The sequence below is a fragment of the Pristiophorus japonicus genome, chromosome 7, assembly GCF_044704955.1.
Source record: "Pristiophorus japonicus isolate sPriJap1 chromosome 7, sPriJap1.hap1, whole genome shotgun sequence".
Taxonomy (NCBI): Eukaryota; Metazoa; Chordata; class Chondrichthyes; family Pristiophoridae; genus Pristiophorus; species Pristiophorus japonicus.
This window is the reverse complement of record NC_091983.1, coordinates 1,761,166-1,787,095: the sequence shown is the minus strand read 5'-3', so window position 1 is coordinate 1,787,095 and position 25,930 is coordinate 1,761,166. Positions and strand designations below refer to the sequence as shown.

The 25,930-nt window shown below is 44.0% G+C and overlaps 1 protein-coding gene across 2 annotated transcripts in view; it reads left to right on the top strand.

The window, feature by feature from the left end:
• egln1a (egl-9 family hypoxia-inducible factor 1a) overlaps positions 1–25,930 on the top strand; it is a 171,273-nt gene that overhangs the window by 43,535 nt on the left and 101,808 nt on the right. For both annotated transcript variants that reach the window (XM_070884671.1, XM_070884673.1), the window contains exon 2: positions 19,018–19,137. In XM_070884671.1, the coding sequence (XP_070740772.1) occupies positions 19,018–19,137 (120 nt within the window). The remainder of the gene's footprint in view (positions 1–19,017; positions 19,138–25,930) is intronic.

Genomic DNA, 25,930 nt, shown 5'->3' with positions numbered 1-25,930 from the left:
TCTTGTACTTGTTATCCTGAATTTAGGCCAATCCCTGTGCAACCTTCTTTCAGTTCAGTCTGAGGAAGTTGCCCCACAGACCACTCCACCTCTGGAAGATAATTGGAAGTCTGAATTTGAACAGGTGGAGGGGAGGATGATGGTAACTTGCAGCCCTTTGCTAACCATCCACAAAATAAGTTGGTACAGCTATTTGATGTGTTCAACATTAGGGTGACTGAGTCTGAACCTCTTAGCTCAGATGTCCCTTTACCAGGAGTTGAATCGTTGCTCAAACGTCACTGGCCTAGATTTTCCTGCAATGGTGAGATCGGCAATAGGCACTGTAAATTTCGCTGTCTAGCGTGCCCGTTTCGCAATTAATAACAAACTAATTCTGCTGTTTTTTAAATTGGCATCTGCTGCAGCGAGCATAGCAGTGAATCAGAAGCAGCACAGCCAATGGCCAGTGAATGATGGCCGCTTTAGTCACTTTCAAATACTGTTTAAAAAGCATATGGGATCCTTGTCTTTTATTAATGGAGGAATAGAGTACAAAAGCAAGGAAGTCATGCTAAACCTTTATAAAACACTGGTTAGGCCCCAGCTGGAGTATTGTGTTCAATTCTGGGCACCACACTTTAGGAAAGATGTCAAGGCCTTGAGAAGCTGCAGAAGACAGTTATAGAATGGTACTAGGGCTGAGGGACTTCAGTTATGTGGAGAGACTGGAGAAGCTGCAGGTTGTTCTCCTTGGAGCAGAGAAGGTTGAGAAGATTTGATAGAGTTGTTCAAAATCATGAATAGTTTTGATAGAGTAAATCACGAGAAAATTAGAAATTATTTCCAGTTTTAGAAGAGTTGGTAACCAAAGAACACAGATTGTCTATCTTGAGCAAACTAGACGCAGAGCAAATCTTGTTCCAATTCGGTGCTGGAGCTGAATAAAAGAAAGTGTTAATCCGTACATTAGCTGGGATAGTGTGTAGTGGTTTATTATACACTCATCATGATTTTAAGAGACTGAAATTAAGTTAATGAAAGGTGAAATTTTCTATAGCTGTTACTGTGTTCATCCACTTACTGACTATATAAAAAACACAGCTTAATGATTAGTTTCTGGCTTCATCTCCTAAGGTGTTAGTCCACCTTTTGTAAGGTTGGTGAAACATGTTTGAGGGCAAGTGAGAGTTTGTGTAACTAGTTACCGAGGGGTTCCATTGTTACGCCCGGAGTAATGCAATCATACAGTTAGATATTGGGCAGTGTAGGCAAACTCCTGATTGTAAGGGATGCAAAGTTTATTTTTATTTTATGGGGTTACAACGTCTAAGGTGACTCCTAAGCTGCACAACCGAACAATGTCTTTTTAAAAAAAAAACTTTTCTCTTCTTACTCCTCCTTTCCTGAAAGCTGTGATTATTGCTGAGATATGGTTCCATCCTCCAGAACTTGCCCTGACGAACTTTCTGCACGCACAACCCTAAATAATGAATGTCAGCAGATTGTTCAAATATTGGGAGTGCCACAGCTTTATTTGATTCTGCATTTACCTGAAGTGCACATGCATGCACTTGCAGCCAACCAAATACTGAAGCCAATTTTAGCAGCTCTCCACTACTGCCCAAAAACTAGCATTTATAGTGTCTCCAACATTAATATGGGTAAATGTTGCAATTAATTTGAACACAGTAAGGTTCCACAGATAATAAATGAGTTGGTCTGTTTTTTTTTAAATGTTGTTAATTGAGTGAGGAATATCGTCCAGGACACCAGGACAGATCCTGCTCTGTAAATTATACATTGAAATCTTTTGTGTACCTTATCTGGGTTTCAGTTTAACGTATTATCTGAAAAATACTTACAGATTCTCCGGCTCCCTGCAGGTCCTCTGGAGCTGGGCGCGGTGCAGCACGAGCTGTGGGGTGCGGAGCCAGGTCCCTGCGCTGAAAACAGTGCCGGGACCTCTGCACAGGCGCGCTACAGTGGGCGCGCATGTGCAGTAGCTCCAGGCGCCCAAAACTGTGTGGGAGCAGCCCAAAGCAAACAGCCCCTAGCCCTGGCCGAATGGCCTCACTGGGGCGGCGTGGATCAGACTGCACCTCCCACGCCCAGCTCCTGCTTCCTCCCTTCAGCTTGCTCTCTCCTCTCTCAAACACCCCCCCCTTCCCCACCCCACCCGAACCGAACCGGACCCGACTCGACTCCCCCTTCCCCCACCCCTGGACTCGACTCCCGCTCCCCCGACCCAACTCCCCCTCCTCCGCCCACCCTCCGACCCGACCCAGCCCAACCCAACCCGACTCCTGCTCCCCCCCCGGACCCGACCCGACTCCTGCTCCCCACCGACCCGACCCGACTCGACTCCCGTTCTCGCACCCAGACCTAACCCGACCCGACTCCCCCCCCTTGCCCCCGGACCCGACCCGACCCGACTCCTGCTCCCTCCCGCCCCCGGACCGGACCCGACTCCCGCTCCCCCCCCTCCCGCCCCGGGACCCAACCCGACCCCGGATCCGATCCGACCCCCGGCCACCTACCTTTAACTCCGGTGCTGGGGCAAGGACCTGCCCGAAGTCTTGGGCCCGCGGCTGGACCCGGCCCGTTCAGCCCCTCCCTCTCCTCTCCCCCTTCCTCCCCCTCCCTCCTTCCTCCCCCTCCCCCTCCCTCCCTCCTTCCTCCCCCTCCCTCCCTCCTTCCTCTTCCTCCCCTCCCTCCTTCCTCCCCCTCCCCTCCCTCCCTCCTTCCGCCCCCTTCCTCCCTCTCCCTCCCTCCTTCCTTCCTCCCCCCTCCTTCCTTCCTCCCCCCTCCCTCCTTCCTCCCCCCTCCCTCCTTCCTCCCCCTCCTTCGTCCCCCCTCCTTCCTCCCCCTCCCTCCCTCCTTCCTCCCCCTCCCTCCCTCCTTCCTCCCCCTCCCTCCCTCCTTCCTCCCCCTCCCTCCCTCCTTCCTCCCTCTCTCTCCCTCCTTCCTCCCCCTCCCTCCTCCCCCTCCCTCCCTCCCATCTCCCTCCCTTCTCCCTCCCCCTCCCCCTCCCTCCCTTCTCCCTCCCCCTCCCTCCCTTCTCCCTCCCCTCCATCCCTTCTCTCTCCCTCCCTTCTCCCTCCCTTCCCTCCCTCCCTTCTCCCTCCCTTCCCTCCCTCCCTTCTCCCTCTTCCCTCCCTCCCTTCTCCCTCTTCCCCCCCACCCTTCTCCCTCTCACCCTCCCTTCTCCCTCTCCCCCTCCCCCCCTCCCTTCTCCCTCTCTCCCCTCCCTTCTCCCCCTACCCCCTCCCTTCTCCCTCTCCCCCGGCTCCCTTCTCCCTCTCCCCCCTCTCCCTTCTCCCTCTCCCCCCCCTCCCTTCTCCCTCTCCCCACCCCTCCCTTCTCCCTCTCCCCACCCCTCCCTTCTCCCTCTCCCCACCCCTCCCTTCTCCCTCTTCCCCCCCTCCCTTCTCCCTCTTCCCCCCCTCCCTTTTCCCTCTCCCCCCATCCCTTCTCCCTCTCCCCCTCTCTTCTCCCTCTCCCCCTCCCCCCTCCCTTCTCCCCCCCCCTCCTTTCTCCCTCTCCCCATCTCCCTCCCTCCTTTCTCTCCCTCCCTCCCTTCTCTCCCTCCCTCCCTTCTCTCCCTCCCTTCTCTCCCTCCCTTATCTCCCTCCCTTCTCTCCCTCCCTTCTCTCCCTCCCTTCTCTCCCTCCCTTCTCTCCCTCCCTTCTCTCCCTCCCTTCTCTCCCTCCCTCCCTTCTCCCTCCCTCCCTCCCTTCTCCCCCCTCTCTCCCTCCCTTCTCCCCCCCTCCCTCCCTCCCTTCCCTCCCTCCTTCCTTCTCCCCCTCCCCCCTCCCTCCCTTCTCTCCCTCCCCCCTCCCTCCCTTCTCTCCCTCCCCCTCCCTCCCTTCTCTCCCTCCCCCCTCCCTCCCTTCTCTCCCTCCCCCCTCCCTCCCTTCTCTCCCTCCCCCCTCCCTCCCTTCTCTCCCTCCCCCCTCCCTCCCTTCTCTCCCTCCCCCCTCCCTCCCTTCTCTCCCTCCCTTCTCTCCCTCCCCCCTCCCTCCCTTCTCTCCCTCGCCACTTCTCTCTCCCCCTCCCTCCCTCCCTTCTCCCCCTCCCTCCCTCCCTCCCTCCCGCCTCCCCCTCCCTCCCTCTTTCCTCCCTCACTCTTTCCTCCCTCCCTTCTCCCCCTCCCTTCTCCCTCCCTCTCTCTCCCCTCGCTGTCAGAAACACGGACACTGACAGACAGAGAGTGAGAGAGACACACACAGACAGACAGAGAGATAGAGACACCGACAGAGACAGGGTGGGGGGGGGGGGGGGGCGTCCCAGCACGCTGTTGGAGGGCTCCTGGTGCTGCAGTCGATAAGTAGAAAATGTTTTATTTATTGATTTTTAAATATTTTTTATTTTTTATTAATTCTTTTTGATTGATTTATTGGTTGATTTATTGATGTATTCATCATTTTTTATTGATGATGGCTCTTTATTTGTAAAACTGAAGTGTTTAATGTTTGTAAACTTCCCTTTAAACCCCCCCCCCACCCCCCATTCCCTACGCCTGATTTGTAACCTACGCCTGATTTTCTAAGTGTAGGCAAGGTTTTTCTGAGTGTACAAAAATCTACACTTACTCCATTCTAAGTTAGTTTGGAGTAAGTTTTCACTGCCTAAACTTTCAAAACAGGCGTAAGTGGCCGGACACGCCCCCTTTTGGGAAAAAAATCTGTTCCAAACTGAAACTGTTCTAACTGACTAGAACTGGAGCAAACTAAATGCCGAGAATAGCAATTTCTAAGATACTCCATTCTAAACCAATTGCTCCAAAAAAACAGGAGCAACTCAGGCTGAAACTTGGCCCCACTGTCTTTGACAATACATGACTCACTCAGAACTCCACTGGAGTGTCAGGCTATATTATGACACTTAGCTTAGGTCGTCTACCTCAGTACAGACTTGGAATCAAACCTGGGACCTTCATAGTCTGCATGGCTAAGTACCACACCAAGCAGTTCATTTTTGACTGAACTACCTGGGGAGGAAGTTAGAACTTTCAAAATGTGAAAATTGCTGCTTTCAAAGAAGATGATCTTCTCGAGTGGAACTAAAGTTGGAGGGTTTTCTTTTACTGTATTAATTATACATTTAAATGGTCAAAATAAATTAGATATTCAAAGAAGGAAACTGCAGAATCCGAAACGGATATTAAAATTGAGTTATTTTCTAAAGACATTCTGTACACTTGCAGAATTTATGGAATTTGGAGGGAGTCATTAATATATTCTCCAATAACCTAAAACGATTTGAGATTTTTCCATAGACTTGTCAAAGAGAGTTTGACTTGAGCATAAGATGGAACATAAGGAATTCCCTTCAGTGTTTCTCTTTTTTAGATTTGTCTGTCATTGCTCACATCTTCATAAAAGCTCAATAATTTTGTAACGTTATGTATACCCTTAGGTTCACTTATTTGTTGAATTATTTGAATTGCCACTTATGTCTGTAAGCAAACCCATCTAGTGCCTTTGTCCCTTTAACTGGGAATCCTTTAACCTCTAATTTTACAGATACGTATTATCAATTCTTCTTTCTTTTTAAAAGGCATGCACAAACCTTTAACTTTTAGTCCTGAGTGTAACTGCTGAGTAGTCATATTGTCTTGTTTCTGCATCATTCAAATTTAGTGGAAATACTGTTTGTGGGCTAATGTGAATATTTCATGTGAAAGTTCTTGGGATACTGCCAGTTAATCATGGGTACATTTTTATAAGTCAACCCTGGCAAAAATCTGCTATACCTTCAAGTGCGTGTTTGGAGTGACCTGTTGTAGAACAAACATCTGTGTATGTTTCATGTGAATTTTAAACAATTTATAGGACATTAACAAATTTTGCAACTGTGAATATTTACCAACAAGGAAAGTGAAGGTTATTGTGGTTCACAATTAAAAAAAGACTTACATCCTTTCATGACCTTGAGCATTCCAAAGCACCTTACAGCTAATGAAATATTTTTAAAGTGTAACTACTGTTGTAATGTAGGAAAGGCAGCCGCCTATTTGTGCACAGCAAGCTCCCACAAACAACAATAAGATAATGACTGGATAATCTGTTTTTAGCAATGTTGGTTGTGAGATAAATATTGGCCAGCACTCCCATGCTCTTCTTTGAAGTAGTACTGTGGGATGTTTTATGCCCACCTGAGAGGGTAGACGGGGCAGGGCCTCTGTTTAACATTTCATCAGAAAGCTTCATTCATGCCGTACTCCCTCGGTACTGTACTGAAGTGACAGCCTAGATTATGTGGTTAAGTCTCTGGTATGGGGCTTGAACCCACAACTTTCTGACTGGGAGGCAAGGGTGCGACCAACTAAGCCACAGCCAATCCCAATGCAAAATACAACAGGTTAGACATTATAGGCATGAGGAAACTTTAGTTTTAACTTAATTCTAACCATTGGATAGCTTATGCCGTCTTCAAGTGGGTTGAATACTTGTGGTTTGTTAGTTTTAGTCGCTGCTGGTACATACTGTATAGATTGAGATAGTTTAATATCCCAGTTACATGTGCTCTGTTTGACATGGTCCAGTCTTTTGCACGACACTACAATGCTGCTGATGTTGCAGAATTGATAGTTTGACATTGATAGCAAGGTTTCCTGGATGGAGAGTATCCTGCTGGTACAGTTTCTGGTGGTCCTGCATCTCCACATTACGTTTTTGGCCAGTCAGAAGTCATGAGAGCTTCTTTTTCCAATGGAGTGTCTTTAGAATACACTGTTTGCTCCCTGTCATTGATATCAGGCAGACTTTTCAGGTGGTATAATAAACAGATTTTGGTAAGCTTATTTTATTTCAGAATAAACTGGGGGAATACTTAGAATAAAAATTACCCCTCACATTCCCCATTAAATGTAAAGTTTGAAAAGAAACACTCAAGCAGTCAATTATACTCCTATTCTAAAATAAATAACTATTCAGTTAGCTCCTTTGATGATGATGTATCCCATGCCAACATGCCAACAATCGACACATCCAAGTTTGGATTGACATGTGGCAAGTAACATTTGCTCCATATAAGTGCTGGGTAATGGCCATATCCAACAAGAAAATAGTCATCTACTTCCCCTGACCTTCAACAGCAGCAAGATCACTGAATTGCCCCACCACCATCATCATTGTGAAGGTTAACTGGACTATCCTGTTACTATCCAATAACTGGACTAAGTCGGTGGAGAAATACCACCAACGATGTCTCCGCAAGATCCTACAAATCCTCTGGGAGGACAGACGCACCAACATTAGCATCCTCGACCAGGCCAACACCCCTAGCATTGAAGCACTGACCACACTTGCTGAGCTCTGCTGGGCAGGCCACATTGTCCACATGCCAGACACGAGATTCCCAAAGCAAGCGCTCTACTTGGAACTCCTACACGGTAAACGAGCCAAAGGTGGGCAGAGGAAACATTACAAGGACACCCTCCAAGCCTTCCTGATAAAGTGTAATATCCCCACCAACACCTGGGAGTCCCTGGCCAAAGACCGCCCTAAGTGGAGGGCGCTGAGCACCTCGAGTCTCATCGCCGAGAGCATGCAGAAATCAAATGCAGGCAGCGGAAACATAAAAACATAGAAAATAGGTGCAGGAGTAGGCCATTCGGCCTTTCGAGCCTGCAACGCCATTCAATAAGATCATGGCTGATCATTCCTTCAGTACCCCTTTCCTGCTTTCTCTTCATACTCCTTGATCCCCTTAACCGTAAGGGCCATATCTAACTCCCTCTTGAATATATCCAGTGAGCTGGCATCATCAACTCTCTGCGGCAGGGAATTCCACAGGTTACCAACTCTCTGAGTGAAGAAATTTCTCCTCATCTCAGTCCTAAATGGCCTACCCCTTATCCTAAGATTATGTCCCTTGGTTCTGGACTTCCCCAACATCGGGAGCATTCTTCCCACATCTATCCTGTCCAGTCCCGTCAGAATCTTATACGTTTCTATGAGATCCCCTCTCATCCTTCTAAACTCCAGTGAATAAAGGCCTAGTTAATCCAGTCTCTCCTCATATGACAGCCCAGCCATCCCTGGAATCAGTCTGGTGAACCTTCGCTGCACTTCCTCAATAGCAAGAACGTCCTTCCTCAGATTAGGAGACCAAAACTGAACACAATATTCCAGGTGAGGTCTCACTAAGGCCCTGTACAGCTGCATTAAGACCTCCCTGCTTCTATATTCAAATCCCCTAGCTATGAAGGCCAACATATCATTTGCCTTCTTTACCGCCTGCTGTACCTGCGTGCCCACTTTCAGTGACTGATGAACCATGACACCCAGGTCTCGTTGCACCTCCCCTTTTTCTAGTCTGCCGCCATTCAGATAATATTCTGCCTTCGTGTTTTTGCCCCCAAAATGGATAATCTCACATTTATCCACATTATACTGCATCTGCCATGTATTTGCCCACTCACCTAACCTGTCCAAGTCACCCTGCAGCCTCTTAACATCCTCCTCATAGCTCACACCGCTACCCAGTTTAGTGTCATCCGCAAACTTGGAGATATTACACTCTATTCCTTCATCTAAATCATTATTGTACATTGTAAAGAGCTGGGGTCCCAGCACTGAGCCCTGTGGCACTCCACTAGCCACTGCCTGCCATTCTGAAAAGGACCCGTTTATTCCCACTCTCTGCTTCCTGTCTGCCAACCAGTTCCCTATCCACGCAGTATATTACCCCCAATACCATGCGCTTTGAGTTTGCACACCAATCTGTCCCACCCTTCCTTACCTCAACGACTATCTGTCCCACCTGTGTCAGGGACTGTGGCTCTCGTATTGGATTGTTCAGCCACCTAAGGACTCATTTTAAGAGTGGAAGCAAGTTTTCCTCGATTCCGAGGGACTGCCAATGATGATGATGAACTGGATTATCCATATCATCATTGCAGCTACAAAAACAGATCAGAGCTGGGATACTTTGCAATGAGTCGATCATTTCTAACCCCATAAAGATTTACATGGCTTAAGTCAGGAGTGTGATGGAAACATCGCCCTTGCCTGGATGGGTACAGCTGCAACAACACTCATGAGCTCGAACCCAATCCAGTACAGAGTCATTCGCTTAATCAGCACTTCTACTACTGAACTCAACATACACTGCTGCTGCACTGTGGCTAACTCTCTGCAGTCATGGCCTTTCTCCTTTCACTCTTCTGCAGGTTTCAGCAAGTATCTCCTCCATATTATTCTGAAGAATAAAATTTACCCCTCAATTCTTGTCATGTTTTCGGATTTTCTCAGCTTCTTTATAATTGGCTACTCCCAGAAGTGAAGCTCTTGTCCCCTACAATCAGGAACATTTTCTACACAATATCTGTGTAAATGATAGCAACATCCAGTGATCATAACAGATACACAGATTACTGGAATGTATACCGGCATCGTCATGTGATTTTTCTCTTCAAAAATGAACTGAATACGCACTCTTCCAGACACCGGCTTTGAACTAACATGTGGCTCTATTTAAATGAAACCGATTAATAAACTGTATGATGAAATATACACTTCTCTACTGTCCTTGATGCGTAAAATAATAAAGACTAAACATAAACTTTAAAATATAGACTGATTCCTTACCCTGTCGAACATGTTACTAGTAGAAAACTAGCTTAGCTGTTCTGCTGGCCTGTAACTTTAGGCTCCTGGCTGCAAGACTGAAAAACTGAAGGCAGACTGTTGAATTGCATGTCACCTGATCTAATCTATAATTCATCAAGTTGTCTTTCAAAATTTACACAGCTATCAATCAAAGCCATTACCCCCAGGTAGGGGACTGATTCTTTGATTTATGCCAAGGTGTTATAAGAACATAAGAAATAGGAACAGGAGTAGGCCATACTCGAGCCTGCTCGCTATTCAATAAGATGATGGCTGATCTGATCATGGACTCATCTCCACTTCCCTGCCCGCTCTCCATAACCCCTTATCCCCTTATTGTTTACGAAACTGTCTACTTCTGTCTTAAATTTATTCAATGTCCCAGCTTCCACAGTTCTCCGAGGCAGCAAATTCCACAGATTTACATGAGAGATGAAATTTCTCCTCATCTCTATTTTAAATCGGCGGCCGCTTATTCTAAGATTGTGCCCTCTAGTTCTAGTCTCCCCCATCAGTGGAAACATCCTCTCTGCATCCACCTTGTAAAGCCCCCTCATAATCTTATACGTTTCAATAAGATCACCTCTCATTCTTCTGAATTCCAATGAGTGGAGGTCCAACTTACTCAATCTTTCCTCATAAGTCAACCCCCTCATCCTCGGAATCAACCTAGTGAACCTTCTCTGAACTGCCTCCAAAGCAAGTATATCCTTTCGGAAATATGGAAACCAAAACTGCACGCATTATTCCAGGTGTGGCCTCACCAATACCTTATATAGCTGTAGTAAGACTTCCCTGCTTTTATACTCCAGCCCCTTTGCAATAAAGGCCAAGATATCATTGGCCTTCCTGATCACTTGCTGTACCTGCATACTATCCTTTTGTGTTTCATGCACAAGTAGCCCCAGGTCCCGTTGTACTGTGGCACTTTGCAATCTTTCACCATTTAAATAATAACTTGCTCTTTGATTTTTTTTCTGCCAAAGTGCATGACCTCCATCTGCCAAATTTTTGCCCACTCACTTAGCCTGTTTATGTCCTTTTGCAGATTTTTTGTGTCTTCACACATTGCTTTTCCTCCCATCTTTGTATCGTCAGCAAACTTAGCTATGTTACACTCAGTTCCTTCTTCCATGTTGTTAATATAGATTGTAAATAGTTGGGGTCCCAGCACTGATCCCTACGGCATCCCACTAGTTACTGGTTGCCAACCAGAGAATGAACCATTTATCCCGACTCTCTGTTTTCTGTTAGTTAGCCAATCCTCTATCCATACCCCAAACCCGTGAACTTTTATCTTGTGCAGTAACCTTTTGGTTCCACTATAGTGAAATAAAAGGCAGTCACCGACTGCACCTCCTAATTATTGCATTAAATTAAACAAACATTCATCAATATTAAGTGTCTAGCCAATTGTTTTAACAGTGGTAAAAATGATTTGTGTTGAATGTAATGGCCCTGGGTTGATTAAATAGTTAACACTTTGAATGAACTTTTGGGTTTGCTGCATAAATGTCCACTTTATGGGGCTCTCTTCAGCCAACTTGTCTGTTCTGAGCTGATGGCATTTCAGTTGAAATACATACAGTTTTCTATATTCTTGGGTATTCAAAATCCAAGTTAACAATTTGACACCAACAAATAATGCATTTTTGTCGCAAGCCCTTTACCCATTAATGCTGTCTCATTTTGCAATGGTGGTGTGATTTCAGTAGACACTTCTCTCTGCCCTTATCTATTTAATACATATTATTATGGTCACTCCTCTGAACTTCACTATCTTGTTCCTTCTATGCTCCAAATATACTGACTTAACTCATTCTTTCCCGGTGCCTCAAAATTCCAGTCGTTTTTGAAACTTGCCATTTCTTAATCGTTGCTCCCTGATAATCTTGATTTTCTTCCTAGTTTGATGCTGTCCTGTACTGTGGGTTTTGGTACTTGCCTTGGCACGTCGTCTTTATTTCTCAATTTTAAAAAAGTGCGACTCTTTTTAATCAACCTGTTTGAGCAGTGCAGGGAAAGACTCAACACATATTTAAAAATTTAGTTCCAGGAATATAGGCGTAGTTGGCAAGGCCAGCATTTATTGCCCATCCCTAATTGTCCTTGAGAAGGTGGGGATGAGTCACCTTTTTGAACCGCTGCAGTCCATGTGGTGAAGATACTCCCACAGTGCTGGGAGGGAGTTCCAGGATTTTGACCCAGCGACGATAAAGGAGAAGTGATATATTTCCAAGTCAGGATAGTGTGTGACTTGGAGGTGGTGATATTCCCATGCGCCTGCTGCCCTTGTAATAGAGTCGTGGGTTTGGGAGGTGATGCCTTGCTGCTACCGTTCTCTTCTGCAAACCTGGAGAAGGATGGCAAAGTTCCATCTCCAGGGGAAATCGAAAAGAAGACACAAAAAGATTAAGAGGGTTTACTATTGTGTGGCTAGCTACATCTTATTTCAAATGTGTTACTTTGCAAGTAAAATCAAAATAGTAATTTACTTATACTTTCAATTCCAAATCCAGCGGTTTTCTGTAATATTTTCCTTCCCAAGCTGTTAAGGTTTTGCATTTTTGCTTAGAATAATTAATGCTGGTAAAACTGAGCATTTTAGCAGGGTAACTTATTAGTGATCCCCAAAATATTTCAACTGTGTATATAGAAGCAAAGAATAAAGTGCAAAATTGTAGTCGGCCATCGGCTTAATTCCCTGGTCATTTTGTGCTTTTTGGAACTGAAGGAAATGGAAAAACAAAAAAAAGTTAATATATTCAGGCTTGACTACAAAACAGACTTTCTTTTAATGTTTTGAGCAAGTTATTTCAAATTTACTTTGTTTTAAAATGGTTAATGGTTGAAAATATTATTTCAATGCACCATTTTGGTTCTTGACACAGTAACTTTGCACGCATGACTTCCTGGACTAAATAATAGTTGTGACTTATCCATACAATATTGTGGGGTTTTTTGTTGCACAGATTGAAAAATGTAGTCGTGAAACATTCCACAATCATTTTCTGAAAAAAGCTAGTGCAGATCCTGATGACTTTAATTCCAACAATTTAGCAGAGTTGTGCTGGCGTTTTTAACCCCACGTTCGTAATACTGAATGACATTCCACTGTTTTTGTTTTGACGCAGAGTGGTATCTCTATCTATATGAAGTCACGGATCTGTCTCGATGAATTGTGGCATTTGTAGTCCAGTGATTTCTTTTGAAGGCAATGAGGGTTTTTCTTTTTTGTGCTATACCTGTACACGTTTGAAGTGATTTCAAAATCATGCATCTTAAATTTAGTATGTTGTTCTGAGACTGTCACATCGAAACCCAGTAAGAATGTAGCTTGCTAAGCTAAACTCTCTCTGACATTGACTGATGTGTTTACTCATCCTTGAGTTTTCCTCTCAGTGCCCGGCATAGTTGTAGATCAGCAGCAAGCTGCCTCACGAACTGCACGTAGCAAGATCATTAAGAACAGTGCCTGTCTGGCACAAATCCAATACCAGGAAGTTCACGGAGTTCATCTTATTCTGGGGTGGCGGCTATATTCATATACAATAGTGTGCGAGAAGAGGAAAACAGAACAACTGTTGCAAAAATAGCATTAATTCAATAAGATACTGCTGATTTTTTGACACAGTTTGAGGTTTTGCAATGCTAACGTCGAGTTTGTGTGCCATATGGGACAGATGTCACTTGCATTTTTCACTGTCATTTCTTTCCCCTCCCTCCATCTCCACCCCACAAAATTGTTTTTATCTGTATTTGCCGACTCTTGCATTTGTCCACTGATAAGGGAAACAGTAAGCTGTGGAAAGCTCGTTTTAGCAGCGCAGAGCTTTACTAGTTTTTAGTCACTCCTGTGACCAATTCCTGTGACCAAGCATTAGTAATTTGTATTTTGTAATAAATTGTGCAGTACACCATTTAATGTTGTTTGATATGTTTTCTAAGGTTTGTTTTCTGGCATGTGTTGTTGTATTGTTTTGCGTTAACTGTAAAGTAAATAATTCATCTCCAGTGTTTTAAGCACAGCGGGATATATTTTTGTCTTCACCGCCTGGTTGGTAATCTGGTGGAGCCTATCATCTGCCTGTTGTCGAGCTGCCCAATTTTTGTACCATTTGAAATTGCACTGAATTTACTGTTTAGCAGAACATAAATGGGGAGTCTTGTATGATTCAAATTGCTTTGAAAAATGGTTAAGAATCAAACTTTGTGCAAAAGTATTCCCTGTGGAATAAACTAAGTGGTGGAGTGTATTTGACCTTTTTGAAGACCTGTCCAAATAAAAATATGTATTTTTATTAATATCCCGTCAGAGGTTTCCCATTGGAATATATATCTTGTCATTGTTGCTAAAGTCACTGTGGCCATCGCACATGTTGCTATTTGTCTCATGATGGGAAGTTATGTGGTATCTCCACAAAGACAGGATATTTCCATCATGTGGGTTGGGGCTTGGCCCATTAATATCATGTACTTTCTCTAAAAGGCTTAATTCTGTATCTTATCAGCAGTAGATCTTTTCCATATCATTGTGCAATAGCCCTCCTACTTGCTGTGAAAACCGAGGACAAAGAGACACAAGGACAGTCTGTTAGCCGGATAGGTCTGCAAATGAAGTTTGGCCTGTGATTGAGAGACTTGCAGGGTCAGAAGGCTGACTAGGAAAAGGGGGCACTGGTTGACTTAACATTAGTGTTCAGCATATTAAACCGTGTGCCTATCTGGATTATCCACTCCTCTGATTATGAATTACTTCTCTATTAAACCATTGATGACCAATTGTTCAGTTCCTATGCCCTTGTTCTCTTATTTCTCCCAGAACCACTTTTGCTTCCCTAACCTTCCTCTTTAAAAGCCAACTTCTTTTCTCTCGGACTGCCTTCAGTCTGTGTGTGCATGTATCTCTCTCTCTCTCTCACTCTCTCTGACTCTCTCCTCCCTTTCTCTTCTGTATCTCTGTCTCTCTCTTAATTCAAATATCTGAATTAATTAGTTTGATATGAGTTTCTGTGTAAGGCTGGATATGCAGCTGTTATAATAATAAAGTTGACTATTAAATCATAAATTTACAACTCCACTGTTCAACTAAGTAAATTTTACATTTGGCTGTCCCCTTTTTGTATATTATGACAGTCCTGTAAAACATATGTTTACTATACATTTTACTCTGAAATCACCTAGTTGACCACCATTGTTGTATTCCTTGTTTCAGTGCACTTCATTCCTATTTGACTTTGCCATCATGAAAACATCATGTGCGTTGCTATATGGGCATTAAACCGTTTCCTCCTCCCTCTCCCTCCTTGAATTTCGCCATCCCTATAAAGTGAAGGTTTTGTTTTTGCTACACCTTTCTCTTGGCTGTTTCTTATTGCTTTTTGAAATGACAAATAAAAACGGGAAAGAAGGTTGGAAATCAAAACAAAAATAAAAGCAAAACACAAACTAGATAGAACAGTGAGACTGAAAATCCATTTTTATAAGGGCACTCCACTTCAAGGGTGGCAAAGTATCTTGAAACACTAAGGTACAGTACTTGAATCTATGCCTGTGATTCCCCCAAAGTGTTTTTCCACTCAGCTATGCAATTGTGGTGAATTAGCAAGTGAAGGTGGGCATTCCCAACAAAGAGGATGAGAAAGCCATAGGGACATGAAATTAACGGGGTGGTTGGACCTTAGACAGCCAGTTAGTGGTATTGGCTCATGTCTGGAAGCTGGTCTTAAACTCATCTGGTCAGTTGAGAAATACGTATGGAAAAAGCAAGATTAAAAAATAACTTCAAAAACTCTTCTCCTTGCTTAGAAAAAGGGGCAGATAGGGAATTCCACTTCATTGACAAAATCTTGAGACCATCTTAAAAGTACAATATAGAAAATTCTTGGAGGTACGCAAAGTTGGATATATTTAGTTACAATTTCTCTCCAATCCTCCCTTCCAGTGAAGGACACCAATTTAACTTAAAAGTCCATTGAACTTGTTCAATATTTTGTTGCATCATTAAAATGAAGTAATACTCACAATTTTCAACAATTTACAATATTTGTGATTTTTGTAGGTGACCTGAACTCCCAAGCCTTATCGCTAGCTAATTTTTGTTTTTAAGATTACAGCACCAATGTGAAGTGCAAGGCTCATAGGGCAAGGTTAAAAAATATATAAGAAAAGACTGGTTAAATCAGGAAGTTATAATTTGGTAATACCGTGGTTGTGGTTTAAAAGCCTGAAGAGGAAGGAAAGCTTTGGAGATATCCAAGGCGATGAGAAATTATTCATCAAAATGTTGAAGTGTACCAGAAGTGTGTAATTGGCAGTAAGCTCACAGTGCTGAAAACACTATCCCCATAGCCCAGCAAAGTTTTCCCCTTCAAATAATTTATTGAATTCCCTTTTGAAAGTTATTATTGAATCTGCTTCCCCCCACTCTTTTTCAGCCAGTGCCTTCCAGATAATAACAACTCACGGCGAAAATTTGTTCCCCCTCATCTGGTTCTTTTGCCAATGACCTTAAATCTGTGTCATAAGAACATAAGAACATAAGAATTAGGAACAGGAGTAGGCCATCTAGCCCCTCGAGCCTGCTCCGCCATTCAATAAGATCATGGCTGATCTGGTCGTGGACTCAGCTCCACTTACCCGCCCTCTCCCTGTAACCCTTAATTCCCTTATTGCTTAAAAATCTATCTATCTTTGACTTGAAAACATTCAATGAGCCAGCCTCAACTGCTTCCATGGGCAGAGAATTCCACAGATTCACAACCCTCTGGGAGAAGAAATTCTTTCTCAACTCGGTTTTAAATTGGCTCCTCCGTATTTTGAGGCTGTGCCCCCTAGTTCTAGTCTTCCCCACCAATGGAAACAACCTCTCTGCCTCTATCTTGTCTATCCCTTTCATGATTTTAAATGTTTCTATAAGATCACCCCTCATCCTTCTGAACTCCAAGGAGTAAAGACCCAGTCTACTCAATCTATCATCATAAGGTAACCCCCTATTTCTCGAATCAGCCTAGTGAATCGTCTCTGTACCCCTTCCAAAGCTAGTATATCCTTCCTTAAGTAAGGTGACCAAAACTGCACGCAGTACTCCAGGTGCGGCCTTACCAATACCTTATACAGTTGCAGCAACACCTCCCTGCTTTTGTACTCTATCCCTTTTGCAATGAAGGCCAACATTCCATTTGCCTTCCTGATTACCTGCTGCACCTGCAAACTAGCCTCCACACTAGTCTGAAAACGCCCGATCTCGTCTGATTTTGGAAGCTAAGCAGAGTCAGGCCTGGTTAGTACTTGGATGGGAGACTGCCTGGAAATACCAGGTGCAGTAGCGGATTAATGTTTTATGTTTTCAGATATCTCCAAAAAGAGTTTCATGCACAAGGATCCCCAGGTCCCTCTGCATCACAGCATGTTGTAATTTCTCCCCATTCAAATAATATTCCCTTTTACTGTTTTTTTTTCCCAAGGTGGATGACCTCACACTTTCCGACATTGTATTCCATCTGCCAAACCTTAGCCCATTCGCTTAACCTATCCAAATCTCCTTGAAGCCTCTCTGAGTCCTCTACACAACCCGCTTTCCCACTAATCTTAGTGTCATCTGCAAATTTTGTTGCACTACACTCTGTCCCCTCTTCTAGGTCATCTATGTATATTGTAAACAGTTGTGGTCCCAGTACTGATCCCTGTGGCACACCACTAACCACTGATTTCCAACCGGAAAAGGACCCATTTATCCCGACTCTCTGCTTTCTGTTCGCCAGCCAATTCTCTATCCATGCTAATACATTTCCTCTGACTCCGCGTACCTTTATCTTCTGCAGTAACCTTTTGTGTGGCACCTTATCGAATGCCTTTTGGAAATCTAAATACACCACATCCATCGGTACACCTCTATCCACCATGCTCGTTATATCCTCAAAGAATTCCAGTAAGTTAGTTAAACATGATTTCCCTTTCATGAATCCATGCTGCGTCTGCTTGATTGCACTATTCCTATCCAGATGTCCCGCTATTTCTTCCTTAATGATAGTTTCAAGCATTTTCCCCACTACAGATGTTAAACTAACCGGTCTACAGTAACCTGCCCCCTTTTTTAAACAGAGGCGTTACATTAGCTGCTCTCCAATCCGCTGGTACCTCCCCAGAGTCCAGAGACTTTTGGTAGATTATAACGAATGCATCTGCTATAACTTCCGCCATCTCTTTTAATACCCTGGGATGCATTTCATCAGGACCAGGGGACTTGTCTACCTTCAGTCCCATTAGTCTGTCTAGCACTGGTGTCCTCTGGTTACTGTACCTTCTGCCACTGGAAACAGTTTCTCTTTATTTACTCTATTTAAACCTTTCATGATTTTGAACGCCATTACTGGAGTTTAGAAGGATGAGAGGGGATATCATAGAAACATATAAAAATCTGACGGGACTTGACAGGTTAGATTCAGGAAGAATGTTCCCGATGTTGGGGAAGTCCAGAACCAGGGGGCACAGTTTAAGCATAAGGGGTAAGCCATTCAGGACTGAGATGAGGAGAAACTTCTTCACTCAGAGTTGTTAACCTGTGGAATTCTCTACCGCAGAGAGTTGTTGATGCCAGTTCATTGGATATATTCAAGAGGGAGTTAGATATGGCCCTTACGGCTAAAGGGATCAAGGGGTATGGAGAGAAAATAGGAAAGGGGTACTGAGGTGAACGATCTTATTGAATGGTGGTGCAGGCTCGAAGGGCCGACTGGCCTACTCCTGCACCTATTTTCTATGTTTCTATTATTAAATCTTCCCTTAACTTTCTCTGCTCTAAGGAGAACAGCCCCAGTTTCTCTAATCTCTTCATGTAACTGAAGTCTTCTAACCCTGGCACAATTCTAGTACATCTCTTCTGCACCCTCTCCAAGGCCTTGAAATCCTTTCTAAAGTGTGTAGTGCATAATTGGCTACATTACTCTAGCTGGGGCCTAACCAGTGTTTAATAAAGGTTTAGTATAACTTCCTTACTTTTGTACTCTTGAGTCCCTATTTAGAAAGTCAATGATCCCATATGCTTTTTAACAGCCATCTCACCTTGTCCTGCACCCCCTTTAAAATTGTACAATTTAGCTTAACTATTCAAAGTTGGGTCATTCTATACCTTCTCAAAACAATTTGAGCTATTATAAGAAGATCACTCTTGTGCTATCGAAGGGTCCAGGTGTTTCATTCACATAACAGAGGGCTTAGTGAAAGCAAACATTGGTAGACCACTGCTCACACATCAAAAGGTAGGCATTCACTACAGGGTGGTAACTGTGATCGATAACTCGATGGACCAAACCCTCATCTCATACACTGACAATAAGAAAGTATGGAACAGGAAAAGTCTTCAGCTCCAGTTCAAAGTGTGACTGTTTTCTTTACATTTTTGTTTACTGATTTACAGGCAATGGTGGCATGTTACCCGGGCAATGGAACAGGATATGTACGTCATGTTGATAACCCTAATGGAGATGGACGATGTGTCACATGTATATATTATCTAAATAAAAACTGGGATGCACAGGTATGTAACATTCATTATTTGCAGAAGTATTGCTGAGATTTTTTTTTAATGGGGCAATAGGGTGGAAATAACACACGCAAATTTAATAGAGGTGCAGTAATAGAAAAATTCTGATGTAGGTTTTGGTTTGCCTTATGAGAATGGAACTAATATTTGTGATTAATTGTAAAAGGAGACTCAGCAGATAACAGGCAAATGATGCATGACACATTTGAGAACCAAGTGACTTGAATTGTAGTAATTTCTCTTGATGGGCTGACCATATCCTTTTTTGGACAGATTTATAGTTAATGAAAGGGATTCTGAAATATAGTGCTGCAGATGTTCTGAACTCCTCGAATGACACAATGGGAATTTCAATCACTGTATGCAACACTAAAACAACTGTGCATGTGCAGGAATCTTGCATGCAGTTAATTCAAAAGTTACATCTTCCATTTTCATTATATCAAACCATGGAACTTTCCTGATTAGGGGAAAGTGTGTATAGGCCAGGAGTGTGAAAAACTGTGTGGGCCATTTGGGGACCTGAATTAACATGGACAAATCAATAGGGGAGTTCCTGTTGTCTGATTCAAAAATATGCTGCTATAATTTCAGTTTAAGGTGCTGGAGGGAATGGGGAAATAGTGCAAGTGCTGTAGATACAGATAGAAAGGAAGTTGATCCCCAAGCATGTTGTCAAAATTCTGATGTGGGTTTTGGTTTGCCTTATGAGAATGGTACTAATATTTGTGATTAATTGTAAAATGTTGTCAAACAGTTTGGGATTATATGCTATAGCCCTACATAGCAACACAGGTGTTGTGCATGCCATTCTGAATTCAGGGAGGATTGACCTGAGTGAATAAAGCAGATAATTGTGAAAAATAAGAGATGGATAAATATATGGTAGCATAAAAGCAGATCTAATGTGCTCGCACATCCTCATTGCATGAAAAGTTTATATGATTGAAAGCACTGTGTTGGGCATGGCAACACCAATACTCCTGCAGGTGATTCATGATGCATTCGCGTGGTTGATGATTGTAGAGAAAAAAGCAGAGAAAGTGTACATTAGTTGTGAGAATGCTGCAATCGTCAGATATTTACAGGAAGAAGTAATTGATAAAGTTGAGAAAATCAACAAGGTATTAAATTAGATACAGACCCCTATCAAATAATGACAGGAATCGGTCAGTGGAACTATGGCGGGAATGAGCAAAGGTTACTATCAAAAGAAAAGCTCTCCAGCACTGGGTGAGTGCACATGAGCCTCGCCTACAGTGAAAGTGCAATGTAGTACCAGAAACAGAAAAGGTATTGTACATTTTGCAGGGTGGACAAAAGAAGGTAATAGCATTTAAATGGATGACACTGCAAAAATTTGAAATAGAAATTACATAAGAAGGAGTGACATTGGGTATAGGCAGAAAAGTATATAAAGTTAGGGAGGATTTTTTTCTGCTCAGAGAACCAAATGTATTGGTAGTGTACAGAATGATTATGGCATCACAATTGCTTGCGCTCGTGAAGCTGAAAATGACAATTAAAACTTGGATGGGATTGAGACGGCGGGGTGGGAAGTGAAGGTGGATATGCCATAAATAAATAAAATAATCGAGTGTGCTTTTTTATCCTATTAACTCTACTTTGAGAGAGATAATTACTATCACTGATCCTGTGGCTTTTAAAGCTGGATAGTTATACAAATTGTATTTGTATAATTGAATGGCTCCATCGCCTCAGCAGTCATGGTGGGTTATTGGTTAGTATTTTTTTTACTGGGCTTGCACTTTTCTTAGTTCCTCTGTGGCAGTCTCGGTTTATATTCTGTATGAAGTGTGCCAGTTGATACTTCCTTTGACAGCATTGTTTCAGTTGAAATGAAACTCTCATCATCATCATAGGCAGCCCCTCGGAATCGAGGAATATTTGCTTCCACTCCTAAAGTGAGTTCTTTGGTGGCTGAACAGTCCAATACGGGAGCCACAGACCCTGTCACAGGTGGGACAGACATTCGTCGGGGGAAGGGGGGGTGGTGGGACTGATTTACCACGCGCTCCTTCCGCTGCCTGCGCCTGACCTCTTCACGCTCGTGGCGTTGAGATTCGGAGAGCTCAACGCCCTCCTGGATGCACTTTCTCCATCTAGGGCGGTTTTCGGCCAGGGACTCCCAGGTGTCAGTGGTAATGTCGCACTTCACCAGGGAGGCTTTGAGGGTGTCCTTGTAACGTTTCCGCTGCCCACCTTTGGCTCATTTGCCATGAAAGAGCTCCGCATAGAGCAATTGCTTAGGGAGTCTCGTGCCTGGCATGCGAACTATGTGGCCTGCCCAGCGAAGCTGATCGAATGTGGTCAGTGCTTCAATGCTGGGGATGTTGGCCTGGGCGTGGACACTGATGTTGGTGTGCCTGTCCTCCCAGGGGATTTGCAGGATCTTGCGGAGGCATCGTTGGTGATATATCTCCAGCGACTTGAGGTGTCTTCTGTATATCGTCCATGCCTCTGATCCATACAGGAGGGCGGGTAATACTACAGCCCTGTAGACCATGAGCTTGGTGGTAGATTTGAGGGCCTGGTCATCGAACACTCTTTTCCTTAGGCGACCGAAGGCTGCACTGGCGCACTGAAGGCGATGTTGAATCTCCGCATCAAGTCTGTCTTCATTGATAAGAGGCTCCCGAGGTATGGGAAGTGGTCCACGTTGCCGAGGGCCGCGCCATGAATCTTGATGACTGGGGGGCAGTGCTGTGCGGCGAGGACAGGCTGGTGGAGGACTTTTGTCTTATGGATGTTAAGCGTAAAGCCCATGTTTTCATATGCCTCGGTGAATACATCGACTATATCCTGGAGTTCAGCCTCAGAATGTGCGCAGACGCAGGCGTCGTCCTCTACCTAGTCACCTTGCAGATGACATCAATTGTAATAGTTGCCAATTCTGCCAATCTGCTTTCCAGCATGATGCCTACCAAAGGTACTTGTGCTGACTTTTCACATCAAGTAACTTAACATTTATTGATTGTTACAAACTCTCTGAGTTCATTATGTGCATTTGACACAATGAAAAGTGATCCTGGAGAAAAGAATGGTGTCCTGGAATCACCACAGGCTCGCGTTGAATCCAGTTAGCATTTGAAGCACAAAGCAGTTCAAGCCAGACGGAGAACTGAATTTAGGTATTTGGTACTTCACATGTACTAACTTGAGATGCATTATAAATTAGCTTGTAGGTAATGGTGTTAGGTCCTCCAAGGCTCTCACAACTTCCTGAAGCTGTCACTAAAATTCTGGCATAGTGTACCTGTTTTTGGCGTTTCTCAGGATTTGTTTCCCACCTTCAATATAGAATGGTTCTGGTCAGTTTTCCTTGACACTGACTAGGGCATACAGACTACACAAAGTATAGGTTACTTGTTCATGGCAAAAAAAACATGATCTGCTGAGACCCCACTTCAGCTCTGTAAGCGGGGCACCTGGTTTGGGAGTCATCTTTTGTTGAGGTCCATTAACTTGCTATATTTTAACGTAGCATTCTAATAATAGCCTGCAGTTCCAAAAAAGCACGTACCTGCTGCTTTGTCGTAATTTTGTGTCTTTGTGTCGTATCTTTGTGAGATGGCATCCACTTTTGCCTGATCAGATTTCTGTTTTGCCCCCTTAAAACACTAAAATGCAGCAGCTCAATGCAACTATTCGTAGCCTTTATTGCTTACCCTGTTGTAACTGGGCCAATAGAATTGTGACATGGATACTGTAGTATTCCCATGTCTGATTTTTCTTTTTAAATGAAAAGGTAACATCGTCTATGCCTTGCCTAATCCCAAGGCTCCAGCAGAACAGAATATGCATTGTCTCTGATTTGTCATTGTCTGAGGTTGAACCAAACTGTTCTGAACCTTGGTGTCCTATTTGACCCTGAGCTGAACTTCCAACTACACATCTGCTCCATCACCAAGACCACCTACTTTCACCTCTGTAACATTACCTGTCTCCGACCCTGCCGTGGCTCATCTGCTGAAACCCTCATCTATGCCGTTGTTACGTTTAGACTATTACAATAGTCCAACAGCTGACTTCCCATCTTCCAGTTGAGGCCATGATCAGATCAGCCATGATCTTATTGAATGACGGAGCAGGCTCGAGGGGCCAAATGGCCTATTCCTGCTCCAATTTCTTATGTTCTTGTGTTTCTCTGTTAACCCTCTGTAAAATTGAATTCATCCAAAACTGTGCTGCCCTAACTCGCACCAGGTTCTCTTCACCCATCCTCCCTGTGCTCATTGACCTACGTTGCTTCCTGTTCTGGCAATGCCTCGATTTTAAAATTCTCATCCTTGTTTTCAAATCCCTCCATGGCCAAGTCCCTCCCTAACTCCAGCCCTACACCCACCCAAGATCTCTGCGCTCCTCCAATTCTGGCCTCTTGCGCATCCCCGATTTTAATTGCTCCACCATTGCCGGCTATACTTTCAGCTGCCTGGGACCTAGGCTCTGGAAATCCCTTCCTAAGCCTCTCCACCTCATTTTTCCTTCTTTAAGACACTCCATAGTTCCTACATCTTCAACCTAGATTTTGGTCATCTGTCCTAATATCTCCTTATGTGGCTCGGTGACATATTTTGTTTGAAAATGCTCTTGTGAAGCGCCTTGGCACTATGTTAAAGGCGCTATATAAATGCAAGTTGTTGTTGTTGTGGCTGAAGCATTTTTCATCCCGAAGGTCATGCTGTTAATTTATAATCACGCACTTAGGGCTGAATAATTTGGAATGTACTTGGATCCTCAAATGTACTGCTCACATCCTTTGGTCAGGTTGAAATATGTTCTCCAGTTTCATAAGGAGCTCCTCTGCCGAATGCATAGTGTACCCAACAATTTCCATTGACTTAGAATTTCCTGTGATCAACGCAAGACAAAAATTAAAGGTGAGCAGTTTCTAAAGTGAGAGTTTTCCCCACAAACACCTCTATCCACCATGCTCGTTATATCCTCAAAGAATTCCAGTAAATTAGTTAAACATGATTTCCCCTTCATGAATCCATGCTGCGTCTGCTTGATTGCACTATTCCTATCTAGATGTCCCGCTATTTCTTCCTTAATGATAGTTTCAAGCATTTTCCCCACTACAGATGTTAAACTAACCGGTCTACAGTAACCTGCCCCCTTTTTTAAACAGAGGCGTTACATTAGCTGCTTTCCAATCCGCTGGTACCTCCCCAGAGTCCAGAGAATTTTGGTAGATTATAACGAATGCATCTGCTATAACTTCCGCCATCTCTTTTAATACCCTGGGATGCATTTCATCAGGACCAGGGGACTTGTCTACCTTGAGTCCCAGTAGCCTGTCCAGCACTACACCCCTAGTGATAGTGATTGTCTCAAGGTCCTCCCTTCCCACATTCCGGTGACCAGCAATTTTTGGCATGGTTTTTGTGTCTTCCACTGTGAAGACCGAAGCAAAATAATTGTTTAAGGTCTCAGCCATGTGGAGGTTGGGAGGCAGGCCAGAAGCACATTGGAATACTTGAGCCTAGAGGTTACAACGGTATGGATGACTGTTTCAGCAGCAGATGGGCTGAGGCAGATGACTACATGGAGGTTGAAGCAGATGGTATTTGTGATGGAGGACCTATGGGGAGGAGTCGAGAGAGGTGGTGGAGAGGTAGAGCAGGGTGCCATCTCCCATGTCTGTAGATAATGTTGTCATGGGATAACATGTCGATGAGGGAGAAGAGTAGGCCAAGGATAGAGTCTTTGGAGGATTTCTGAGTTCATAAGATGGAAAGGGAACCATTCCAAGACTGTTCTGAAGCAATGTTCTGGTTATGATTGGGAAGATGAGAGTGGTGCCAAGCATAGGCAGATGTACGGAGATGAATAACAGTGATGAAAACATTGGCGGAGGATAGTGTGGTCAAATGTGCCAAAAGCTGCAAAGAGATCGAAGAGGGATAATGCACCACAGTCACAGTCACAGAAGATGTAATTTGTGACATTGGCTAGGGCCGTTTCAATGCTTTGATAGGGACAAAAACCAGGTCGTTGAGTTCAAACATGGAGTTGCAACAACATGTTCAAGGATTTTGGAGAGGAAAGGTAGGTTGGAGATAAAAGATTCAGTGGTAGGTTTTGTGAGGAGGGGGGATGGTGACCAGGTACATTAGCGTAGTGGTTATGTTACTAGACTAGTAATCCAGAGGCCTGGACAAGTAATCTAGAGAATATAAATTCAAATCCTACCATGGAAGTTTGAGAATTTGAATTCAGTCTGAAGTAAAAAGCTGGTATCTGTAAACGTGTCCATGAAGCTGTCGGATTGCCATTAAAAACCCAATTGATTCATTAATGTGTCTTTAGGAAACCTGCCGTCATTACCTGATTTGCCCTATGTGTGACTCCAGCCCCACAAAAAAATGGTTGACTCTGAAGTGTCCCAGCAAGCCACTCAGTTGTATCAAATCGCTACAGTTTTGTGGCTGCACCATCACGACTGCAGCAGTTCAACAAGCAGGCCAACCAGGGAGGGGTAAAAAATGTTGGCCTTACCGGCAACACCCACATGAGAATGAAAAAAAATAATGATACATAAACAGAAAATGCTAGAAATACTCAGCAGGTCGGGTAGCATCTGCGGAGAGAGAAACAGAGTTACATTTTGTATTAAAGAAATAATGATGGTGATTTTAAAAGGAAGGAGGTTAGTACCTGAAGAGAGGAAACCATTTGCATTGTTTGCGAGCATGGGGCCCAGGAAGAGAAGTTGGATTGTCAGCTGTTTAATGGGAATTCGGTCAAGGAAGCAGGAGGTGGG